The sequence below is a fragment of the Theobroma cacao genome, chromosome 6 (genome assembly GCF_053813885.1).
Source record: "Theobroma cacao isolate CCN51 chromosome 6, ASM5381388v1, whole genome shotgun sequence".
NCBI classification, from domain to species: domain Eukaryota; kingdom Viridiplantae; phylum Streptophyta; class Magnoliopsida; order Malvales; family Malvaceae; genus Theobroma; species Theobroma cacao.
This window is the reverse complement of record NC_142644.1, coordinates 22508916-22532973: the sequence shown is the minus strand read 5'-3', so window position 1 is coordinate 22532973 and position 24058 is coordinate 22508916. Positions and strand designations below refer to the sequence as shown.

The 24058-nt window shown below is 33.3% G+C and overlaps 1 protein-coding gene across 1 annotated transcript; it reads left to right on the top strand.

Moving 5' to 3' along the window:
- Positions 1–19493: 19493 nt before the first annotated feature.
- Positions 19494–23681, top strand: LOC18595944 (D-isomer specific 2-hydroxyacid dehydrogenase family protein). The gene is made up of 2 exons (XM_007024122.3): positions 19494–20116; positions 22948–23681. The coding sequence occupies exons 1-2, from the start codon at positions 19694–19696 to the stop codon at positions 23464–23466; spliced, it is 942 nt and encodes a 313-aa protein (XP_007024184.3). The 5' UTR covers positions 19494–19693; the 3' UTR covers positions 23467–23681.
- The last annotated feature ends 377 nt before the right edge of the window (positions 23682–24058 follow it).

The following is a 24058-nucleotide window of genomic DNA, read 5'->3' as shown; positions in this document are numbered from 1 at the left end:
TTCACGTATAACTTTATAAATATTGTTTTATAAGAAAATAGAATATTTCCCTTAATATTTCTTTTATTTTCTTATTTTATTCAAATAATCGTAAATTCGTTTTAAATGAAGATTTTAGACTTTTAAACTCATTTTGAATATGAATTATGTATTTTGTACTTGTATATTACGTTTTAGCCAGTTTTGAAATTTTTGAGAAAAAAATGACCAAAATACCCCTATGTGGCGAAAATTTTATTTTGATTGTTTTTGATCTAAAATAGTATATATTCTCTAAAGACTCGATATCTAACAATGATTGCTCACAAGAAAGGAAAGAAACTGATATGTAAGCCTTGCGGGGTTCCGGTTGGCATTCCGGATAATGAGTGTCAATCGGGACGTCGCGGCGATTGTCATGGGCCTGAGGGAGGTTCCGGGTCGTGACATTATAGCTTCCTTTTTATAACTACATAACTTAGTGCTTGCTTTCACAAGATCCATGGCAGAACTTCTCTTGAGTATTTCCTTAGGGATATTTATTTTAAATTTATGTCTCACAACATATGATCATTTAACCCGTAACTTAGCCATTTGGCTCCTTAGCAAGTTTCAAAGTCACGTATCTTATGCTCATCATGTATAACTTATAATTCTTTCTCAAGGGCGTTTAAACATTCTTGAAACACTTAATCACTTATTTACTCTTTTATACACCAAGTATATCATTATTGAAATCTTTATTTACATTTTCCTCACTTGGTATTGACATCTCTTATCAGTATCTCATACATTCATCTAACCTTTCGCTCGCTTCCTTTTTAGTCTTTAACAAGAGTTAATCTCTTGTCTTCTTTATTTCTTAAGATTTGACTTCAATCATCATATTATTCATCTTAACACTCCACATGTTAATTTATTTTTATGTAGCCATCTCAAAAATTCTCTAACTTTTCTTTCTCTTACATGCCAATATATATAAGGCAATAATAAAAAAAAACTTTGCAATTTCACTCATCATCTTTATCTTAATACCTCCCAATGCACTTAAGACTCCAAACAACAAAGCTTAGCATGAAAACCAATGACCATTCTTCAACTCGTGAGTTTCATCTTCATGCCACTCTCAATTTGCTCTTGCTTTCTAGCCATTAGGGGTTCTTAACGTGACAGCATTTAATAGTCAGAATTGTGGCGTTGCAACAGTTTGAATTCACTTTATCTTAACAACTCTTCCACCTTTAAAGCTACTACCTCAATTATTCACAATCGTGTGGCTTCCCTTCGAGTCTATACCATAATTAGCAAGACTAACTTTCTATCACAAGTGTGCGATCAAAACATTGATTTAACGTATTTATTTTGCCACTAGCATTCATATATCTTTACCATAACATTTAATACAAGTTTGCTTAAGCAAAAATCTCCAAATTTATTCATAGCTACATGTATCTCAAATTGCTCATCAGTTATCATCAGTCAATAAATCCCACTCGAAAATACCCTTTCCATATTGTATAGTGATTTCACCATATAGCATCACTGCACGATGTTCCTCCATTCTACTATCACGCATACTCCATAGAAATTAATTAAAAGATTTACGTACCTTAACTAATGTTAATTCCATTTAATCATATCTTAAATACTTCAAACTTGTAATTTACAACTCCAAATGTATGTCCATATATTGATAATCTTTATATATTTCATGATCATGAAAACTACAACTTACAAACTAGCTTTCTATCATATGTACTTTATTAGAGCACTAATTTCAACATATTTAATCTACCATTGGTGGTATGTCAAAATCATCCCTGTCTCGGTTGCAATCTAGAGGAATCTCTCCTCTGCATATCCGTATGAGCTGGTGGAGATGGAACAGCTACCGTAGCTCGTCCTAACTGTGGGCAATCTCTCCTAATGTGACCCGGTTGATCACAAAGAAAACATCGTGCAGGCCCTCTGCACGGCCCAACATGATAATTCCCACAATTTCTACATCTACGTGAACTTCCTGAAACAGAGGAGTCTTGACCCCTTTTTGGTGGCTGACTAGAAGATACACTCAGATCTCTCCTTTTTACTAACTCAGCTCGCAGACTCCTATTTTCATTCGCAAGCTTCTCAGCTATTAAAGCCATTCGCACCACCTCTTTAGCCACGGTTACGTCCGACTCACCCCTAAAAGAAACACAACTATGTTGCCTAGCCTCTTTAAGCTTCTTAGAATCAGAAACATCCAACACTAGTGGTGGGACAGGAGGTGGGGATGGTGGTACTGAAGGAGCAGTTAGAGGAACTGTAGGAAGAGCTTGACCAGCCTGAGCCCGGCCAGCAATAGCAGTAAAGAAGGCTGCTAATGCCTGAACTGCCTCAAGAGGCATAGCAGGAATACTAGTAAGTGGCAGAGGAGGTGGAGGATATGGAGGAGTCTCGGTCTGTTCAGCAGCAGGTGCTGCCCAAATGGTGGATGCAGTCGATTCCTCCTCTATTGCACCTAACTGACGACGTTGGAAACAACCTCTTCCCCTCACAGCTGATCTAGTGAAAGGTGGTTGTTCGCGTCGAGGAGACATAATAATCTATAAGAGGAAACAAAGTGAGTTTAGGCAACCTCAGGCTCTATATGTTTATGCATGTATTTTATTCAACCTAACCTAACTTAACTCGAGGCCACGCTGACACTGTAAATTTTTAAAACAGCTTTAAAATAACTTTAAACCCAAAACTCTAATCTTTAAAACCAACAGCTCTGATACCAACTTAATTGTCACGACCTGAAACTCCCATCGAGCCCGTGACAACCGCCGCGACGTCTCGATTGACATTCATTACCCAGAATGTCAACGAAACCCCGCAAGGCTTTAATATCAGCTTCTCATTTCCCCTGTGGGTAACTGCTTCCAACTTAAACAAATAAAATAATAATTTTCGTCTCACAGGGGTATTTTGATCATTTATCCCAAAAATCTCAAAAAAATCTAAAAATATAGTATGTAAGTGGAAAACACATATTTCATAATCAAAAATAATTTTGGACGTCTAAAACATTCGTTTAAAATGGAATTATGACTGTTATAATAAAATAAAAATATTAAATAAAATATTCAATTTTCACATAAAAAGATATTTTAAGAACACTGCATAAATAATTTTTATAGCGTAAAAGTAAAATAAATTCTTACATACCGTAATACAGATAACCAAAGTATAGAATTTAATTTACAGTGACACGTGGGCCCACGAATGACCAAAAGTATCAAAAGAAATGAACCTACAGTCTTTGGATGTGGCAAGTTCAACTGTAATCCTCGCCGATATCAGTTATCTATAATCTATTTGGAGCTTGAAATGGGTGGAAATGAGGGTGGTGAGATTATAAAATCCCAGTGAGTAAACAAACATCACTCAAAATATCTAAAGTCGAGTAAAAGCAGACTATTAAAACATTTCATCAAACTGTAATTTATCATCTTTCAACTTATTTCAACCAGATGAAATCAATTTATTTAAAGCAAGTAATCAGTATGGCTTATGAATTTCTTAAAAAGCTTGGCTCATGCCAAAAATTATTATCATACTCAGTTATCTGGGATACCTTGGCCGAGGGTGGCGTTGGTCGAGTTCCCCTTCACATGGTGGTTTGGCGTGAAGTGAACTTTAAAGTTATACCTCGGGGAGTTACCCTACTCGCCTCTTCAACCGAGGTAAGAATATAACAGGATTCCGTGCCCCTCTAATAGGCTAGTCCACAGAACCCAGCCCACTGCAGCAGGTCAAACCCATCATACAATAAAATTTTGACAGCATGACAGGGCTAATATATTACTACTTAGTCTGCAAGGGTAAAATAAAGTAACTCATACAATTCATAAAAAACACAGTCCAGCCAGTCATGCCAATACAATAACATAAGGCATTAATTCAATTTTAAATTTACAACATATCAGTGGTCTCCAATTACTCTATTTTCAAAATCATTATTTCGTTTCAAGACAATTTATAAAATATTTTCATTTAAACTCATTTTGTTTACAAATCATAAAAATTTACCATTTGAACTCATTTTCATAAAATTCACCAAAACCGAATAAAAACATACTTTAGATAATTAAAATGATGATAAGGTTACTCATTGTGTCTAGAGTGGGGATTTTTGAAATACTCAGACTATTGGTCCTCGGGTGCAATTTCCTTACCTTTATCGGAAGACTCACCACCTTGACACAGTACAAAATTGAGAAATTCACCACATTGGTACTAAATTGAAATTAAACTAATTTAGACTACTAATGCTTGATATGGAATGCAAAAATGTCTAAATTTTTGACTAAATATGGTGTTAGCCTATTTCGGTCTTTTACCCGATAAATTGATATACGCGTCCGTTTAAACTCCAAATTAATTTTTTTCAGTTTCTATACCTCAATTGCACCCAAATTGACTTAATGTCCCTCAGTGTGGTGCAAATTATCAGTCCTGATAGCAAATTACAAAAATACCCCTAGTGGGTAAAAATTTATATTTTTGCTCCGAAAATTCCCATTATTTTTTTAGGCTCATAATTCATCATTATTCATCATAATTCCTCAAATAAACATCAAGATCAGCAGCCAATATGCCCCTAGAAAATTCAGCATAATGGGTTTCAATGGGAGAAAATTATATCTCTAGCTTATTTTTGCTATATTTCAATATAACTTAACTAAAATCACTTAATTCAATTAAAATCAACCAAAAATCAAGCTCAAAACTCATCCATGGAGGTTTGGCCAGCATGGGTGTCCATACCCACTTTCTAATTTTGCATGAAAATGAGAAAAAAATGCATGGGTAATGAAAATCACAAGGAAAATCAATGAAATTTACCTTTTCAATGCTTAATTTCTTGATTTCTCTTGATTTTTCCCAAATTTTCAGGTAGAGTTCTTATTTGTTTTTTTCCCCCTTTTCTCCCCTGGTTTGGACGGCTGAAGAAGATGAGAATTCTGGAATATTTACCTTTTTAAATGCTAAAATAATATAATATTATTTTATTATTTTTTTTAATGTTTTATTAATTTCTTAAATTCTAGCCATCCATTTGTTTCCAAATTCTCACCATACACTTGTCCCATATATCCATAGCTTAGATAAAATTCTCAGACTTATCCAAAGTCTATGTGCAGTAATTTTTGAAATTTACACTTTTACCCCCATAAAAGTCAAAAATTACATTTTGCCCCAAAAACTGAAAAATTGCCCATAGACATATTTTTCATCCCTTATACTCATACCATTCTCCAATTTGTCAAATTTGATCTAAATTCTCTCAAAATCTCAAATTTTGTCCACGGGTGGTAAAATTACGATTTTGCCCCTACACTCTAGAAATCACCGGAATTAAACTTTTTTACTGCCAAACCCTCAAATTATACTCCAATAAGTCAAATGAGGCCAAAAAAAATTATTTTCTTAAAATTTCCATTGTGTCCCTAGATGGCAAATGACCATTTTGCCCCTTAACAGTAAAAATTTCGGTTTGACTCCAAATTGATCCTCGAACTCCAAGTCACCATATTAAACCATTCTAGAACTTAATATTCTTAATTTCATTGTAAATTCTCTATTTGATCTAGTTCGAGGCTTAAATTAACTTAATTGTGCGATTTGGTACATTATCGTCTTTTAACGATTTTTCTTTCGGGGCTTTCCAAGTATGCAAGCATATTGTCAATCATATGAATGACATGGAAAGTATTTTATAAGATTGGGCTTGACAGTTTTAGTTGGTTTACAATATTTTGTAAATTTGACTAAATTATACAAATTCGGCAACATCATATATAATAAACACAAAATAAATAAATATATATAAACAAAAAAAAGAAGGGGATCCCTGAGAAAATTTGATCAATGACAAAGTTCATTAAAAAAAATCAGTCGATTGGTTAAAATTCTATCAAAAGTTAGTTACGTCAATGAATTGAATTTTTTGATCGATTTAACCTACTTAATCAATTTACTTACCACTAAATACTAGTATAATTAATATCATAAAATATAAGAAAATATTGGTGAAAAATGAAATTTTTGTTATGAATATATGTGAATATCCACTGTATTTCATCATATCCAATGTACATTTTTATGTACGTACATCCGTATCTCCTGGATCCATTTAGTATATGTACATTCATATCTACTAAGTTCATTCTCTATATTTATGCAAATTTATTTCCCCTCCATCTGTATAAGCCTATAAATATAGAGGCATTATAGTTGATGTTAGATACACTTGACAAAGAAAGAAAATAGAAGATTTTCTTACCTTCTTACTACTTCTCTCTAATATTTTTGTTTCAAAATTATATTTAACAACACATTATCAGCATGAGCCTTTAATCTTTTAGTTTTGATATCGTTCAGTTTCCATCATTATCTCAAAGTTAAAAAGCTACATTCTTTCAAGTAATTTTCCTTTTAAATTCAATTGTCACTTTATTACTTTACTCATATTTTCAATTTATAATTAGTCAATTTCTTATTTTAAATCTTATTATCAGTCTTTTTTTATTTTTGCTTGTCGATAACAATATTTTATTTTATTTATCTATTTTAATAGTTTTCACCATGCCAAATCTTATAACACTCGAATTTGTGGCTCTTGATATTTCTAGCGAGAATTATCTATCTTGGATTTGAGATGCCGAAGTTCATTTAGATGCTAAGAGCCTTGGAAACACAATCAAAGAGGCAAATGAAGTATCCAATCAGGATAAGGCAAAAACAATGATTTTTCTTCGTCACCATCTCCATGAAGGATTAAAAACTGAGTATCTCACAATAAAAGATACTATTGATCTTTGGGAAAGTCTAAAAGATACATATGATCTAATTCTTCTAAAAGCTCGTTATGATTGTTTGCATTTACGATTGCAAGAATTTAAATCTGAAAGCGAGTATAACTCAACAATATTTAGAGTTAGTTCTCAATTAAAATTGTATAGAGAAAATGTAACTGATGAAGATATGTTAGAAAAAAAATTTTCTACTTTCACGCCTCAGATGTGCTTTTGCAGCAGTAATACCATGAAAGAGGCTTTAAGAAATATTCTGAGCTAATTTCATATCTTCTCGTGATTAAGCAAAATAACGAGCTACTTATGAAAAATCATGAATCTCGTCTAACTGGTTTTGCTCCATTCCTTAAAATGAATATGATATCATTTTATAATTATGGCTATGGCCATAGTCGTAATCGTGGTCGTGGATGTGGATGTGAAAAAGGTCGTCATAATTATTATAATTGTAATATTCCTAATAATTACTATTTTAACGACAAGAATGCATTTAACCACTAGAAGTAGATGAATAGTAAGGAGATAAAGAAAAAGACAAAAGTAGACGGAATAAAAAGAAGGTGAAAATTTTTTATTAGCCTTAAAATTTAAGGTGTTTTTGGAAATAACCATTCAGATAATTTTAACTGTTTTAAGCCAAGAGAAGAGATTTTTGGATAAAAATGCCCTTAATGAGACATCTTCATTGATGCGCACTCTCTCACACACGCATATTGAAGAAAATAAATCTGCATAAAATTTGTTCCTTCTAAATTTGTGCAAAACATCCATTTTTTTTCAAGAAGCTTGTGCAAAACAAATCATGTTGCAGGATATGGTTTTTCAAATATTTTAGACATGGCGTTTAGATAGTACAAGAAGGGTGATATTAAACCAAACGAGGAACTAGTCGTGATGAATCCAAAGCTTGGAGAATGATGTGAAACCAAAAATCTCTGTTACGGTGGTGAATCAAAAAAAAGAAGATGTGAATCCAAAGCACAAAATGGTCATGCTACAGTAAGCCATATGTGACACAACTGTATCATGGCAAGATTTAGAGTTTGTGAAATGCCATGGTGGGAATGTGTGACACGACATGGTGGGAATGTGTGACACGTCATTGTGAGAATATGTGACACGGTTGTGACACAGCAGGATTTAGAGTTGGTGACACACCATGGAGAGAATATGTGACATGGCTTGGAGGGAATATGAGATGACATGATGAGAATATGTGACACGCTAGTGTGAAAATGTGACATGCCATGGTGTGAATATATGACACGCCATGATGAGAATATGTAAGACGGCATGGTGAGCATATGTGACACGGTTGTGACACAACTATGACATGGCAGGGTTTATGTCACAACAAGGTGAGAATGTGTGAGACGGCACGGTGAGAATATATGACACAGCTGTCACACGGTAGGGTTTAGAGTTTGTGACATGCCATGGTGGGAATGTGTGACATGGCATGGTGAGAATCTATGACACGCCATGCAAAGAGCCCAAAATTTGAAAATTGTTCTGTTTGATCTAGAAATCGAAAAGACTTTTCGAAGACTTCAGAGGAAAAATAAAAAAGTTTTTGCTCCATGTAAAATAATGGCTAATCAACAAGAGGAAGAGACCAAGTCTTTGAGGGATTATTCTATCCCACTAGTACAAAATCTCCACTCTAGTATCCGAAGATCTCCTATTTAAGCCAACAACTTTGAAATTCAGCGATCAATAATTCAGATGATTTAAACTATTGTTCAGTTTGGGGCTTTGCTTAATGATGATCTGAATGCTCATATTGTAAATCTCCTAAAAATTTGTGATACATTCAAGGCTAATGTTGTTACTGATGATGCCATAAGATTGAAGCTTTTCCCTTTTTCATATAATAAATTAATTGGGAGAGGTATTTTTATGATAAATTTGACAAAGGCTTGTAAATAATTTAGGACTTTAGATTAACAACTTAATCCATTAAATTGAGTTAAGAGAGAGAGACAATATTCAAATGAAGTACTGAGAGATATCATAATCTTAGGTCTAGTAGTCACTCGAATTTAATAAAATAATTTTGCTGATATATTTTAGATTAGTTTTAGTTGTTAGTTTCGATTTTTGTTTTTAATAATAGGTTGTTTAGATAAGATTAGGGTGTTAAAATTTTAGTAGGTAGTAATTAGGAATTAATTCAATTCTCTGTGGGAACAAATTCTACTTACTATTATATTACTTGTTAACGATACGTTCACTTGCATGAGAAATCAACAATAAGTTTTTGGTGTCATTGCCAAGGAGCTGATTTTTAGTTCTTTCTTGTTAATATTAATATCAAGCATTCTTAATTTTAATCTAGACTTTTATTGTCTTTAGTTTTTTAGATATTTTTGGTCATTGTATGAAAAGAGCATGAAATTTGAAAATTGTTCCTTTTGATCCAAAAAATGAAAAGACTTTTGGAAGACTTCGAAGGAAAAATAAAAAAGTTTTTACTCCAAGTAAAACAATGGTTGATCAATAAGAGGAAGAGACCAAGTCTTTAAGGGATTATGCTGTCCCACGAGTACAAAATCTGCACTCTAGTATCCGAAGATCTCATATTCAAGCTAACAACTTTGAAATTAAGTCATCAATCATTCAGATGATTCAAACTATTGTTCAGTTTGGGGGTTTGCCTAATGATGATCTGAATGCTCATATTGTAAATCCTTTAAAAATTTGTGATACATTCAAGAATAATGTGTTACTGACGATGCCATAAGATTGAGGCTTTTCCCTTTTTCATTGAGAGATAAAGCAAAGAGTTAGTTAAATTCGCTTTCTGTTGGTTCCCTTAATACTTAAGATGATTTGGCTTAAAAATTCTTAGCAAAATTCTTTCCACCTATTAAGTCAGCAAAGATGCGAAATGATGCTACTTCTTTCATGCAAATTGATTCTGAATCACTATATGAGGCTTGGGGGAGAGGTATAAGGATTTGATAAGAAGGCGTCCTTACCATGGATTACCTAAGTAGCTGCAAGTTCAGACTTTTTATAATGGTTTGCTGTGAGACCTTTTAGAACTACCATTGATGCTGTCGCTAGAGGTGCACTCATGAGTAAATCAATTGATGAGGCTTATTATTTGCTTGAAGAGATAGCTTCTAATAATTATCAATGGCTATCTGAAAGATTAGGTACAAGAAAAATTACTGGAATTCATAAATTAGATGTGATAAATACTATTTGTACACCATTGGCTTCTCTAGCAAAGAAAATAGATAAACTGAGTGTTAATATTGTTCAAAACTTTTTCATGACATGTGAATTTTGTGGAGAAAGACATTCCAATGACAATTGTCCCAGATATTCTGAGTTTTGTCAATTTGTTGGAAATAGGCAACAAAACAATCCCTATTTCAACACTTAAAATCCTGATTGAAGAAATCATCCTAATTTTTCATGGAATAACAACTAAGGGTCTTCATCAGTAGCTAAGTCAAACTTTCCTCTTAGATTTTCATCTAGAGCCCCCACGCTAGAGAAAAAGCCTTCAATGAGGATACGATCATGTAATTCATGACAAAGATTGATGCATTCATAACAAAAACCGGTGCATTTATGACAAGGACTAATGCCTCTATTCAAAACAAGCAGCTTCAATTAAAAATTTTTAGACACAAATAGGCCAACTTGCTAGTGCTTTACATACTAGACCTCATGGTACCTTACCAAGTGATACTAAATCCAACCCAAGAAGAGAAGGTAAGGAACATTGTATGATAATCACTCTTCACAATGGAAAAGAGGTAAGTAATAAAGCTTTAAATTCTAAGATTTCAATTCAATCTAATAAGAAAGAAATTGGAAAAGATACTGAAAAAAAAATTATGGTTGAAAAATCTGTTGAAAATTCAAAAAAAAAATCACAATTAAAATTTGTTCCCACACCTCCACCACTTTATCCTCAACGTTTTCAAAAGCAAAATCTTGACAAATAATTCCAAAGATTTCTTAAGGTATTTAAAAAGATGCATATTAATATTCCTTTTGCTAAAGCTTTGGAACAAATGCCAAGTTATCTTAAATTCTTAAAAGACATCCTAGCCAAAAAGAGGAAATTAGAAGAGTTGTTGCACTTATCGAAGAGTGCAGTGCTATAATCCAGAATAAGCTTCGACTAAAGCGTAAAGATTTAGGGAGTTTTTCTATTCCTTGTACTATTGGTAGTTTTAAAATTTCTAAAGCTTTGTGTGATTTGGGTGCTAATGTTTCAATAATGCCTTTGTCTATTGTTAGAAAACTTGAATTTAAAGAGATACAACTTAATTACAATTACCTTGCAATTAGTAGACAGAACAATCAAGCACCTAGTTGGGATTATAGAGGATGTTTTGCTTAAAGTTGGGCATCTATACATTTCGGTAGACTTCATTGTGCTGGAGATTGAAGATGATATTGAAATTTTTCTTATTCTGGGAAGACCATTCTTAACTATAGTTGGAACGACTATTGATGCGAAAAATGACAAAATAACTTTCAGAGCTAGAGAGAAGGAAGTGGTATTTAATTTGTTCAATGTAACTCAGTATCCCTATACAGATTGTTACTATAAAGTGGATTTAGGTAATAAAGGTAAAGGTAAGTCTAGTCCACCACCTTCAACGAAGCAAACGAATGGCAAAATAACTTTCAGAGCTGGAAAGAAGGAAATGGTATTTAATTTGTTCAATGCAACTCAGTATCCCTATATAAATAGTTGCTATAAAGTGGACTTAGGTAATGAAGGTAAAGGTAAGTCTAGCCCACCACCTTCAACGAAGCAAGCGCCAACGGTTAAGACAAAACCACCACCATCACCATTTTTCAACCATCTTGAATTTGTGGTTGGACAGCGAGTAGTATTTTCTGATTCATAACTCCATCTTTTGCCATGGAATGTTAAACCATATTGGGGGAAACCTTCAAGGTGGCAAAGATTCATCCTTATGATGCTGTTGAAATATATAGTGGGCTAACTGGAGCAGTTAAGGTCAATAAAGAAAGTCTTGAACCTTATAAAGTAGTGCAGAAAGGGGTGCCATAGTCAAGCCAGTGACTATTAAAAAGTGCTTCTTAGGAGACAACCCAAGCACTCTAACTTACTCTCTTTTATTTTTTTTTATTTTTTTAATTATTAAATTATTAACACCTTATTTTTATTACAGCGCCCCCCCTCCCCAAATAAAAAAAAGAAAAATATCAAAAAAATTTGAAAAAAAAAGTTAGGGAAGAAGGTAAGTCGTGGCTTAGTGAAAGCCCACAATGACAGCCACGGCGTCTGCAATGTGAGGTCGCGACCTTGCAGCTTTTACCAACGAGGGCCACAGCTCCCACTACGAGTAGGGCAAGGCCTCGTGTTTTGGGCTACCACTTTTGGACAGCCCACAAAAAAGAAAAACCATAGAGTAAAAAAACGTGGGCCACGACACTTCTATAGCAAGGTGCAGCCTCTTAGCTTTTTGTAATGTGGACCACGACTCCTACTAAAGGCAGGCTGCGGCCCCTCATAGTATTGGCTGCTAACAATGGGCAGCCCACTACCCAAACAAAACCCACATTTTCCTTTATTTGGGTTGCAACAACAAGGAAGCCCTCACCTTTCATTATAAAACCTCATTCTCACTCCAATTTTATCCCATTTTTTATGCAAATTTTTAGATTTCTTTTTATCTTTCTTCTTGTCTCTTCTCTACTCTTCCCCTTTCATCTTCCTTTCTCCATACCACTTACCCATATCCATCTCTTCTTTCCACACTTATTATCAACACTTTTGCTCAAGATTTCTAGGGTGCCAATGATGCAGAGGATGATGGAGACAAGGAAGAGGATTAGAACTTCTCTAGATTCATCCAACCATCAGGGGAGTACTTTTTACCTTTCTTTTATTTTATCTAACATTGAGGATAATGTTTAGTTTAAGTTTGGGGGGTGAATTTATTTTTCTAGTGGTGAATATTCTGTGGAAGTTTCAGATTTAATTTTATTTGCACATCTATCTGGATTTATAAATAATTTAGAATTAGTTGGTAAATGAATTTATTATTTGTTCAAATTTTAGAAATTTAGAGTAAAGTTGTGCCAATTTTTTTGGATGATTTCTCTATCTAATGATGATAACTAGTTATCTTATATTCTTATCTTTTGATGAAAAGGTTTTTATTTGTATTCATGCTAAAGTCTTTTGTTAAGTATTATTGTTAAGATGTGATTTCTACAATTTTGAGCACTATATCTTTTACTTTGAATTATTATGAATATCTAGAGAAGGTTTATATTGATGTGAACTGTAGATTATGTCATGAATTTTAAAATTTGCTTGATTTTTTCTTGATATGAAATCCTAGGCAATACTTAGTTAGAGAGATTATTTAGGCCATATTTGGACCGTTTGAGCCTAAAACGTCTCCCTTATTAAATCTTTATCCCTAGTATACCCCTTTTGAGCCTAATTTCCCTTTTCTTTGTTTAACTACATAATAATTGAACTTAACTTTAAAATTAATTTTTCAATTTTGCAACCCTCACTCCTAAGCATGTATATTGTTTTAGGAAATTTAAATTGAGCCAAACGTTGGAAAAGGTAGAAAAGTGATGTTGATGTGAAAAAAAAGAAAAAAAAAAGAAGTTCAAGATATTAAAAATCACCTCACTATCTACAATACAAAGAAAATAAGTTTGGGAGTGTGAAATTATGAAATTATGAAAAAAAAAATGTGTTGAAAAAGAAAGAGGAAAAAAAAAGTTCAAATGTGGAAGAAAATGTGTACTTGGAGAAGGAAAATAGAGCTTTATAGATAGGTCTTAGAATAATTATGTGCTTAGAGTGATTTGAGTCACATTATTATCTTTTATCATACTTGGACCCTAGCCATACATTACAAGCGTTATAAAGTCTTATTAATCCCTAGCTTGGTGTTAGTTTATTTAGTGGAGAGAGAGATGAAAAGTAAACCTATGAAATTTATTACTAATTTGAAACTTGTGTTGGCATAAACTCATCTAGATATCTTGATATTCTTGGTAAAAAGTTTCACACACACACACAGAAATCCATTCGAGAATGTGCTTGTATTAGAATTGAAACATGAATTTAAATGATGCCTATATTTTTCCTTAAGTTAATGATTGATAAACTTACTTTTGAGAAAATTATAAAGAATCATTAAGTTAGTGCACTTTATCTCTAGTAGTAGTAGTAGTAGTAACTATATTTATTTTAGTTTTCATTAATTGAATTTGATTTTCGTAAGTTAGTTTCTTTTCTATGTTTTGCTCAAGGACTAGCAAAATCTTAAGTTTGGGAAGTGATAACTCTATGATATAGAGATATTTGGGCTTAATTTTTATAGTAATTTAGTTTAGTTCTTATAATAAAGTACAGAAATTAGTAGGTTTATTTAAATTGTTTAAGGTTAGTTAATTTATGTGAGTCAATCTAATCCTAGTTAATTTTATGCTTAATTTGGTGTTAGTGTGATTAAAATAGGTTGTTATTAATTTATTTGTGCTTTTGTAGGTATTTCATGAAAGAAGTATTTTAGTGGAAGCAGAAGAGCAATTTCAAGGTGCAGATCTTTACTACATATATTTCAGTATTTTGACCATAACTCTCTCTACAGAGCTCCAAATGAAGTGATTCTTAGTCCATTGGAAAGCTAAGAAAAAATAGCTACAACTTTCAAGTTTACCACTTTTCCTAGCTTGGCCTGTAAGAGGGTTAAACATCTTGTCAAAATTGGAGCACTGTAGTAGTCCTAAAACAATTACGATTTCTGCTATTTAATGGTCAAGGCCTCTACTTTGGAGGTAGTAGGCCGCAGCTCTCGCAGTTTGATGAGGAAATCCTTATTGAAATTGACTTCTTTCTTCATCCAACTTGGCTTAACTTTAAAGTCCTATAAAAATAACCTTTTGGAGGACTTTTAGGAGATAACGAAACACCAGATTGACAGCCAAGAGTTAAGCCACAAAGTCATTGAAGCTAAGAAGAATTTGAAGGATTCATGGAGATTTTGATATCAAGAATACAATTCCTTGATTTTTCTATCTTTTTGTTATTCTCTTATTTTCTTGGTTTTTTTTTTTAATGTTTAAATTTGGTTTGATGATGATACATGACTTAATGGAAACTAATTCATTTATTTAAGATTATGATTGAACTCAATGTGTAGTCTGATTTATTTATCTCTCTTTTACTTATATTTGATGGATTTAAGTTGTTTATTTTATTCTGTTCTTAATGCTTCTAATTGCCTGATCACAAATTAGATTGAATTGGAAACCTAAGTTAAACCTTAATGAAGGAGATTTAGGTAAACTTTGAATAGAATAGTGTATAATCGAATGCATTTAGTTGATTAGGTGGTTTGATTTGCATATAGGGTAGACATACAACTATAAGCCATACGTAGCCAAAATTAAAGCATCAACTTAATGAATCTTTCTTCAATTTAATTTGCATAGACATATAGTAAATTAATTGGGAGATGTATTTTTATGAGAAACTCGACAGAAGCTTGTAAATAATTTAACACTCTAGGTTAACAATGTAATCCATTAAACTGAGTTAAGAGCGAGACAATATTTATATGAAGTATTGAGGGATATCATAATCTTAGGTCTAGTAGTCACTTTAATTTAATAAAATAATTTTACTAATAGATTTTATATTAGTTTTAGTTATTAGTTTTAATTTTTCTTTTTAATAATTAGATTGTTTGGATAAGATTAGAGTATTAAAATTTTAGTAGTTAGCAATTAGGAATTAATTCAATTCTCCATGGGAACGAATTCTACTTACTATTATATTACTTGTTAACGATATGTGCATTTACGTGAGAAATCATCAACAATTATGCAAAAACCTTCTTGCTTGTTGCCATGATTAAATCCATTCAGATTTTGCTTGCTATTGCTGCATATCATAATTATAAGATATGATGGATGGATGAAAAGACAACATTCTTTAATGGGAATTTGCAAGAAAAAGTGTATATGATACAACCTAAAAGTTTTACATCCAAAGAGGATCAACATAAAATGTGCAAACTTTAAAAGTCCATTTATGTGTTAAAGCAAACATCTAGGAGCTGAAACATCAAATTTGATGAAAAAATTAAAGAATATGATTTCGTCAAGAATCTTGATAATCTATGTGTTTACAAGAAGGTAAATGGACAAGCAGTCATATTCTTAGTACTTTATGTAATGACATATTGCTAATAAGAAATGATATACCGATGCTATAGACTATTAAGATTTGGCTATCCAAACAATTCTCCATGAAGGATTTAGGAGAAACGGTCTATGTTCTGAGAATAAGGATTTATGGAGATTAATCAAATACGCTGCTAGGATTGTCCCAATCCACTTACATAGACAAGGTACTAAAGAGGTTTAGCATGATTAAGTCTAAGAAGGGACATTTGCCTATGTCAGATGGCATTCATCTCTCAAAAGATATGTGTCCGAAGACACAAAAAGAGAGGATGAGATAGGACAAAATACCATATGCTTCGACTATTGGGTCCATCATGTATGTCATGTTATGTATTAGACCAAATGTGGCGTATGCTCCTAGTGTCATGAGCAAATACCAATCGAATCCAGGTGAAAGTCATTAAATTGCTGTGAAAAATATCCTTAAGTTTTTGGAAATAACTAAGGATGTTTTTTTGGTCTATGAAGGGGTTGAACTACAAGTTAATGGATATGGAGATGCTGCATTCTAATCCGATAACAATGACAACAAATCGCAAGATGGGTTGATATTTGCCTTAAATGGTGGTTTAGTTAGTTGGAAAAGTTTCAAGCAAGCAACGACTATAGATTCCACAATCGAGGCTGAATACATCTTCACATCTGAGGCAATGAAAGAGGGAGTTTGGATCAAGAAGTTCATAACTGAACTTGGTATGGTTCCTAGTATTGTTGATCCTGTAAACTTTGTACTTTGACAACACTGGAGCCATTGCACAAGCAAAGGAACCAAGGTCTCATCAACGGTCCAAACATGTATTGCGGCGTTATCACCTAATCATGGAGATCATTAGGAGATGTGATATTAATATAGAAAGAGTACCCATAGAGGATAACTTAGCTAACATTCTCACTAAAGTTCTGTCCCAGCAAAAACATGATCGCCACTTAGTGGGCTTTAGTATTAGATACATGGGCAATTGGCTTTAGTGCTAGTGGGAGATTGTTAGTGTAAGCCTTACAAGCCAATTGATTTTGTGCTTATAAAACACTACATTAATTAGTCATATTTCATATTAAATATATTATGAATATTTTATATAATGTGTGTGAGGTATTTTTTTTATCTGTGAGTTTGTTTATAAAGAGTCATTAGAGACTTGTGTAAATAAAATCCTTGGAATATAATGACCTTGTAAAGAAATTATAAAAGTTATAATTATGATATTTTTATGCATCAAAGCCTTGTTCCTAAATATGTTCTTGGTCATTGTATTGTCAAGAATAAGAGCATTGATAATGCTTCAAAACTGCCATATGTTAAGCCTCTTTATTTTAGAGGTAAGCAACCGATTTAATAAGTTGAAGTATGTGAAATACTTGGGGATAGAATGTGGGTACTTGTTAAGAAACAAGTTCACTGAACATGACCCGCTATGAGAGTTTCATTTGGTATTTCACTCAAGTGTCTATAAAAATACTCTCATGTGTCAGTACTGTAAGTAATCTTTAGACTTGTTATACTAAATCATTTTGTATATGATTGTCATACTTTGATTTCACCTTTATGGGTCAACAAGCGACCTGATACCTAAATAAGGTGTTTTTGGGTGTGACATGATTCATGCTAAGATAAATGAATATGTCAAAGAGGATTTATCACCCCAAGTGATTTGAAGATGACATATTTCATTTGGTCATGGATTATATTGATTGAAAGTCCTTGGTTAAAGCAATCTTAATAGGTCAATATGGAAGCTATAGGACTAATATGGATAAGTTAGAAAGTATGGAAAGTTAATCAAACCATATTGACTCTCTTGACATTTAGGTTGTCATGATATATTATTAGATGATGCTTATGATCTATAAATATAAATTCTTAATTGAATTAATTTATATTTATTACCAACATGTTGAAGACCCAATGGGTCACATACAATAAGATGACAATGTGAAATTAAAATGAGATTGGTATTTAATTGAAAATTAGGAATTTCCAAGATGGACTTAATCAAATTGTGTAATTAAGTGGAAGGATTAAAATGCAATAAACCAAAAGTTGGATTAGCATTATAACCTAACTATAAATTCCTTTTACATGTGTGCCATACTTTGTGGGAAAGAAATGAGAAAAGACAATAGAAAAATAAAAGAGAAAAACCCAAGCCTTAGGCATCGTTTTCTTAAGAAAAATTTTTCTTGTCTTCTTTTAAAGCCAAAAACAAATAATCTTTGAGATGTGAGATTTTTCAAAAAATCTTGGCTACTAGCATAGCATCATAACACCACATAATCCCAACATAATGTAGGTTTTTCAATTGACATTTATGTGGATCACCATTAGAGGCTAGACACATGAACAACCTTGGTTTGAGACAACTCGACTTTGGTGTACGATCAAGTTATGGGATTTTGACATGTGATTTTTGGAAATCACTTCTTAAGTTATATGGCTAACCATACGTTTGTTTGTATTTGCTTTTAATCGATCAACAAGGCAACATAAGTGATCCAACGCTAGTTTCTATTTTGTATGTTTATATTCCGTTGCATTATGTGGATATGATTTCTTCTCTGAGTATGCTCGAAACTTTTCACGAGGTTGGGCTTAAGTTCCGACCCATGACATTTAGTATCAAAGTAAACTTGGATCTTCATTTATGTGAGGTCGCCATGAGAGATACATGAGGTCGAGGTAGACCCAAACTAGTGTAAGATGTCATGGATCCCATGTTAATAAAAGATGGGGTAGGTTTTGAGAATATAAATATGAGTCTTTCACTACTTATCAAGTATGTCTTTTAGGTTGAGAACATAGATCCGTGATATATAAGCTTAATTAAGCTTTGAAAAGGCATGTCTTTTGAGTTGAAACGTAGACCCATGATTTATAAACTTACTTAAATTCTATTTTCAGAATTTAAGACAACACAATGTTTGGTTTAAATTCTCGCACGTGACAATACTTACGTGGAGTGTTAAAAATATCATATAATTATATTAATATGTCACGTCATTATCTATTACGATATGTTAATATATTACATTAATGTTATATGATATATTTGATAATAAAAGAATAAAAATTTATTTAAAATTTTTAAATAGCTTAAAAATATTTTTAAATATTCTATTTTTAAAAAAAACAAAGTAATTTGCGGATTCAAAAACAAAAGTACTGGGCAATAATTATAAGAAAACTTTATACTTTGAATTTTTCTTTATAATTTTGCATCAGATTAAGCATACTTTATTTTGAATAAATTAAATATCTCAAAAAATTGGGCTTTTCTATTTTATACAGATTAACAATTTAATTTGACATTAAAACTTTTTTGTCGTTAAATAACTTGGCATCAAAACTTAAAACATTAAAACCAGTAAATATGTTGAACCTTCAGAAACTAACAAATAAATAAAAAAGAAAAATTGAAAGCATTGATTCGTGCCATGTGGAAAATGTTGGCACTTCCTCACCACATTCTTGGATATCTCCACGCCTTCTGTCATCTACAACCCTTTTGACCATAATTCTTTTCCTTCCATTCCTTCTACTGGTTCACAGCCCTACTCAATCTCCATCACTGCCCTCCCTCCTCACTTTTCCAAACTTATTGGGTTTAAATTCCACCTTACTCTCTCTCAAACTTCGACCAAAAATGGAATCAATTGGAGTTCTCATGGTTTGCCCCATGAACTCTTACCTCGAACATGAACTCGAGAAGCGTTTCAACCTCTTCAGGTTCTGGACAGTTCCGGAGAAATCTGCATTTCTGGCTACTAACAAAAACTCAATCCGTGCAGTTGTAGGAAACTCCTCGGCCGGTGCCGATGCGGAGCTGATCGAGGTGTTGCCCAAGCTGGAGATTGTTGCCAGCTTCAGTGTGGGGCTTGACAAGATGGATTTGGCAAAGTGTAAAGAAAAGGGTATCCGAGTTACCAATACACCTGACGTTTTGACTGATGACGTGGCGGATTTGGCGATTGGCTTGATGTTGGCGGTGTTGAGGAAGCTTTGTGAGAGTGATCGGTATGTGAGGAGTGGCAAGTGGAAGAAAGGGGACTATAGGTTGACTACTAAGGTTCGTTGACTTATTTTGTTATCATAATTTTGCCATTTTGTTTTGTTTGATAGTGAGTAGTTCGTTGCCTTCCTTTTGGTTTTTGGTTTCTGTGTTTTATGATTTTGATGATATTAGCCTTTCTGGACTGCTCTTGGATTCTGCTGAATTGTTCATTTGTTCCTCGCTTAACTGTTCTGTCATGTGCTTTTAGTTTGGGGGGCTCAGTATTTTTTTTTATAGTGAGAAAATGTTATTTTGGTTTTAACTGTTATTGTATTTTTCTAATTGACTTGTGTTGCTTCAAGTGGATTATGTGCTTTGCTTTTCTCTAATTAGTGGGTGGGTGGTTACTTGGCTTTGCAGTCAGTGTTGGTTTTTGTCTGCAGTAGAATTTGATTGTAGGATGATGCTTTGTGGAAGCAATGAAGGTTTGTTGCAGACTTGCAGTTATGCTTGGTAATATATTTATTGTTATTGTTGGTTTTTTTTTTTTTTTGCATTGAAGAGGTACATATTGTCCCAAGTCCTATTTGAAGTTCTGAATGCATCAACGGCATCTCATTCTGCATGCTGGAAAATTAAAGTGGATGCTCTGCTTTGTGGTTTTTAAGTGAATCCTTGAATATTTATGTGTCGTGATGGTTATGTAACTGATTGAAGGCTGTGGGTCCGAAAGAAGCAGGGGAGTAAAAAATAGCTTACATTAGCATTCAGCTAGCAAAATAATGCATTTAGTTTAAGATACAAGCTTATGCTTGTAATCATGGTTGGTTGCTTTCCCCCTTATCCTCTCAAGTAATTGCTTTGTGGTGGCTGCATTACTGATTTAGTGTTCTAGAGGTGATTAGAAACAATCAAACAGACTTTGGTATGGCATAACTTTGGTATGTATATGTCAGATGATTATGCTAGCGCTATTGCTGAATTTGACCTCATGGTATTAGTTTTCTCTCTTTGGATTTCATCATGTTCAGTATGCTTTTAAATCTTAATGATTTATGGTGTTTCACATGATGAACTAATATTCAGATGCTCGATAACAAAAACCATAGTAAAGTCTTTAGAGGCCTGTCGAAGAATGATCCAAATGCTTTTATTCAGGAAGTTTTATTGAAACTAATGAAATTCTTGCTAATATAACATTGTGGCAAGAGTGCGTTTGTTGGGACTTTCTGCCTTCATGTTTGAAATTTTTGATATTTGGGCTTCTTAAAATTGGATGGATTTATGTTTTTCTGCTATGTTAGCCAGTTTGACAGTTGATATAAACCACTACTCAGAGTAAAACTTTATGAGCATAAAGCTCATCATTTAAAACCTTCTAGTTCTTCAAGTTGGAGAGCAGCCATTAGGATGATATTTGGGTGTAGAAGATTTTACCTGTGGAATAGTGTAGTATACCACCCTGTATGACTTTTTTGTTTGCCCTTCTATTAATGAATAACGAGTCTGACTGAGCCAAGGATGAGTTAGTTTAGGTCTAGTTTTCTAGTGGAGCAGGTATTTGGGTTGCTCTTGTACTTTTTTATTCATTTGACAGCTCAAATGGGCCGCATTTAGTACCATAAGGCATAAATCTATAGCACTATATGAAAATTATTGTCGTCATATTTTTATCATAGATTTCTGTGACATAGAGATACATCCATCTTTGTGCAATACAACAATTATGTGAATGTCTTTGTAACTATATTTTTTCCTTATATATATATATATATATAGTTTTTCTATATGTCTGCTCTGTGATACATATAGCAACTCAGAAGGACTTACATACCAGGATAACACAAGCTGAAACGATTTTAGGTACAAGTACAGAGGGGGGTGTAAACTGCTTTGGAGATAGGCCGCAAGCTAATTCAGGGGAATTGTTTCTTCTATTAATGTCCACAGTGGTGTGAATTAACTGAAAATGGATGATTGATTAGCTATTCTACAGTGCTTGACTCCTCCATTATATGCATAGGTATTCTGAAGGAACATGGGGTGGTGGTTACATTCCTCATTATATATCTTTCCATTGGTAGCTCCTGCTTATATTCTATAAATTAGTTTTCTTCCGTTTTCAACTTATTAGAAATTGGTCCAGCATCCAGTTAATAGTAGTCCTGCAACTGTGGCCCTTATTCTAATGATAACATACCTTTTTACTTGTTTCAATAAAACTAAGTAGCTAACATTCACATTCTATATTTACACACAACTCAAGTCATTGAGTACATACCTTTCTGCTTTGCATGAGGTTTATCACTCTCTCATGCAAATGGGATGATAAGTCTGTTACTGCTTTGTCTGTACTTCACTTGTACTAAAAATTGTTTGTAATTTGCTTTTGCAAGGTCAACCCCCTACTTGAGAAAGGTGCAGCAGTGCATGCTTATTACATTGCACGATTTTTTTAAAGTGCTATGCTTTTGCTCACCTTTGAGAATTTTAGTCTCAACTTTTAAAGAAAAGTTTGTTTTGCTGAACTCTTATTCTCTTTTCCTTGTAAGATTAAGTGAGAACAAGTTTGCTTTTTTGCTCTTTAAATTGAGAAGGAGTTTTCAATAGAACTTGGAGTCCATTTGTTTGGAAATTTTTGAAGATGTTATTTTTTGAGCTGTGCCTGGAACAATAGTGATGAAGCTTATTTCAGCTATCATAACCTTTTGTCACCGACTATTATATAGTTTCCTTAATTTGGCATGAGAAACAGATTATGGAGATTGGACTCCTTGTTAACTTGGTTTTTGTTATATAAATGTTGCTTCAGATTTGAGGATACCACATATAAGGGTTTTTCTCCCCTCCGTTGTTCCCTTTCTTTTCCTTCCCCTTTGACAAGTACTAATTTTCCATGATTTCAGTTCACTGGAAAAAAAGTTGGCATTATTGGGCTGGGCAGGATTGGCATGGCGGTTGCCAAGAGAGCTGAAGCATTTAGCTGCCCTATTAGTTACTACTCTAGAACAGAGAAACCAGAAATAAAATACAAATATTATCCAGGTGTTGTTGAGCTGGCTGCCAATTGTGATATCTTGGTTGTTGCTTGTTCTCTGACTGAAGAAACCCTTCACATTATTAACCGGGAAGTCATTGATGCGTTGGGTCCAAAGGGTGTTCTCATCAATGTTGGGAGGGGCCCTCACGTTGATGAACCTGAGCTGGTTTCTGCATTGGTTGAACGCCGGTTAGGAGGCGCAGGGCTTGATGTTTTTGAACATGAGCCTGAAGTACCAGAAGAGCTTTTTGGGCTTGACAATGTGGTGCTATTACCTCATGTAGGAAGTGGCACAGTGGAAACCCGGCAAGCCATGGCTGATCTTGTGATTGGGAACTTGGAGGCACATTTTCTCAACAGACCACTATTAACTCCTGTGGTTTAGAAGGCGCTATTAATTGATTGTGAGCTTCCCATTGCTGCTCTCATTTATATATGAATGATTTTAAGGGCATTGTATCCCAGAAATATGACTAGCAAATGTAAAACTTTTTTCGTGTGTGGTTTCAATGTTGGGTGCCATTAGAACACAAATTCTAGCATTCTAGTTGATCCATCATTTTAATTGTTTCGAAATGAATAAAAGTATTGGCTGGAAAATCACGATAGCATTACAAAGGAAAAGACCAGAATGTTTATTGGTTTTTTTTCCTCTTGCTCGAAATATTATTAATGTAGAGAAAAACTTCCCCCATGTTTTTTCAATTTTCTCTTTCAAAAAAAAAAAAGTTTTTCAATTTTCTGTCTCATTGTTTAATGAATGCATAATATAAAGTACAAACCATTTTGGCACAAAGGTTCCTTGCTTAGACCTTTTTCTTTGAGTCTATTAACGAAAATAATCTAAATTTATATAATTGTTTACTTGGAAAAATTGATTTCAGTTTAGGTTACTTTCTTTAAAGAATTGGAAGAGTGGAGTTGGTTATATTTGTTGTATAGCTCCGTTGGCTTTCTGTTATTTTGGGATTGAACTT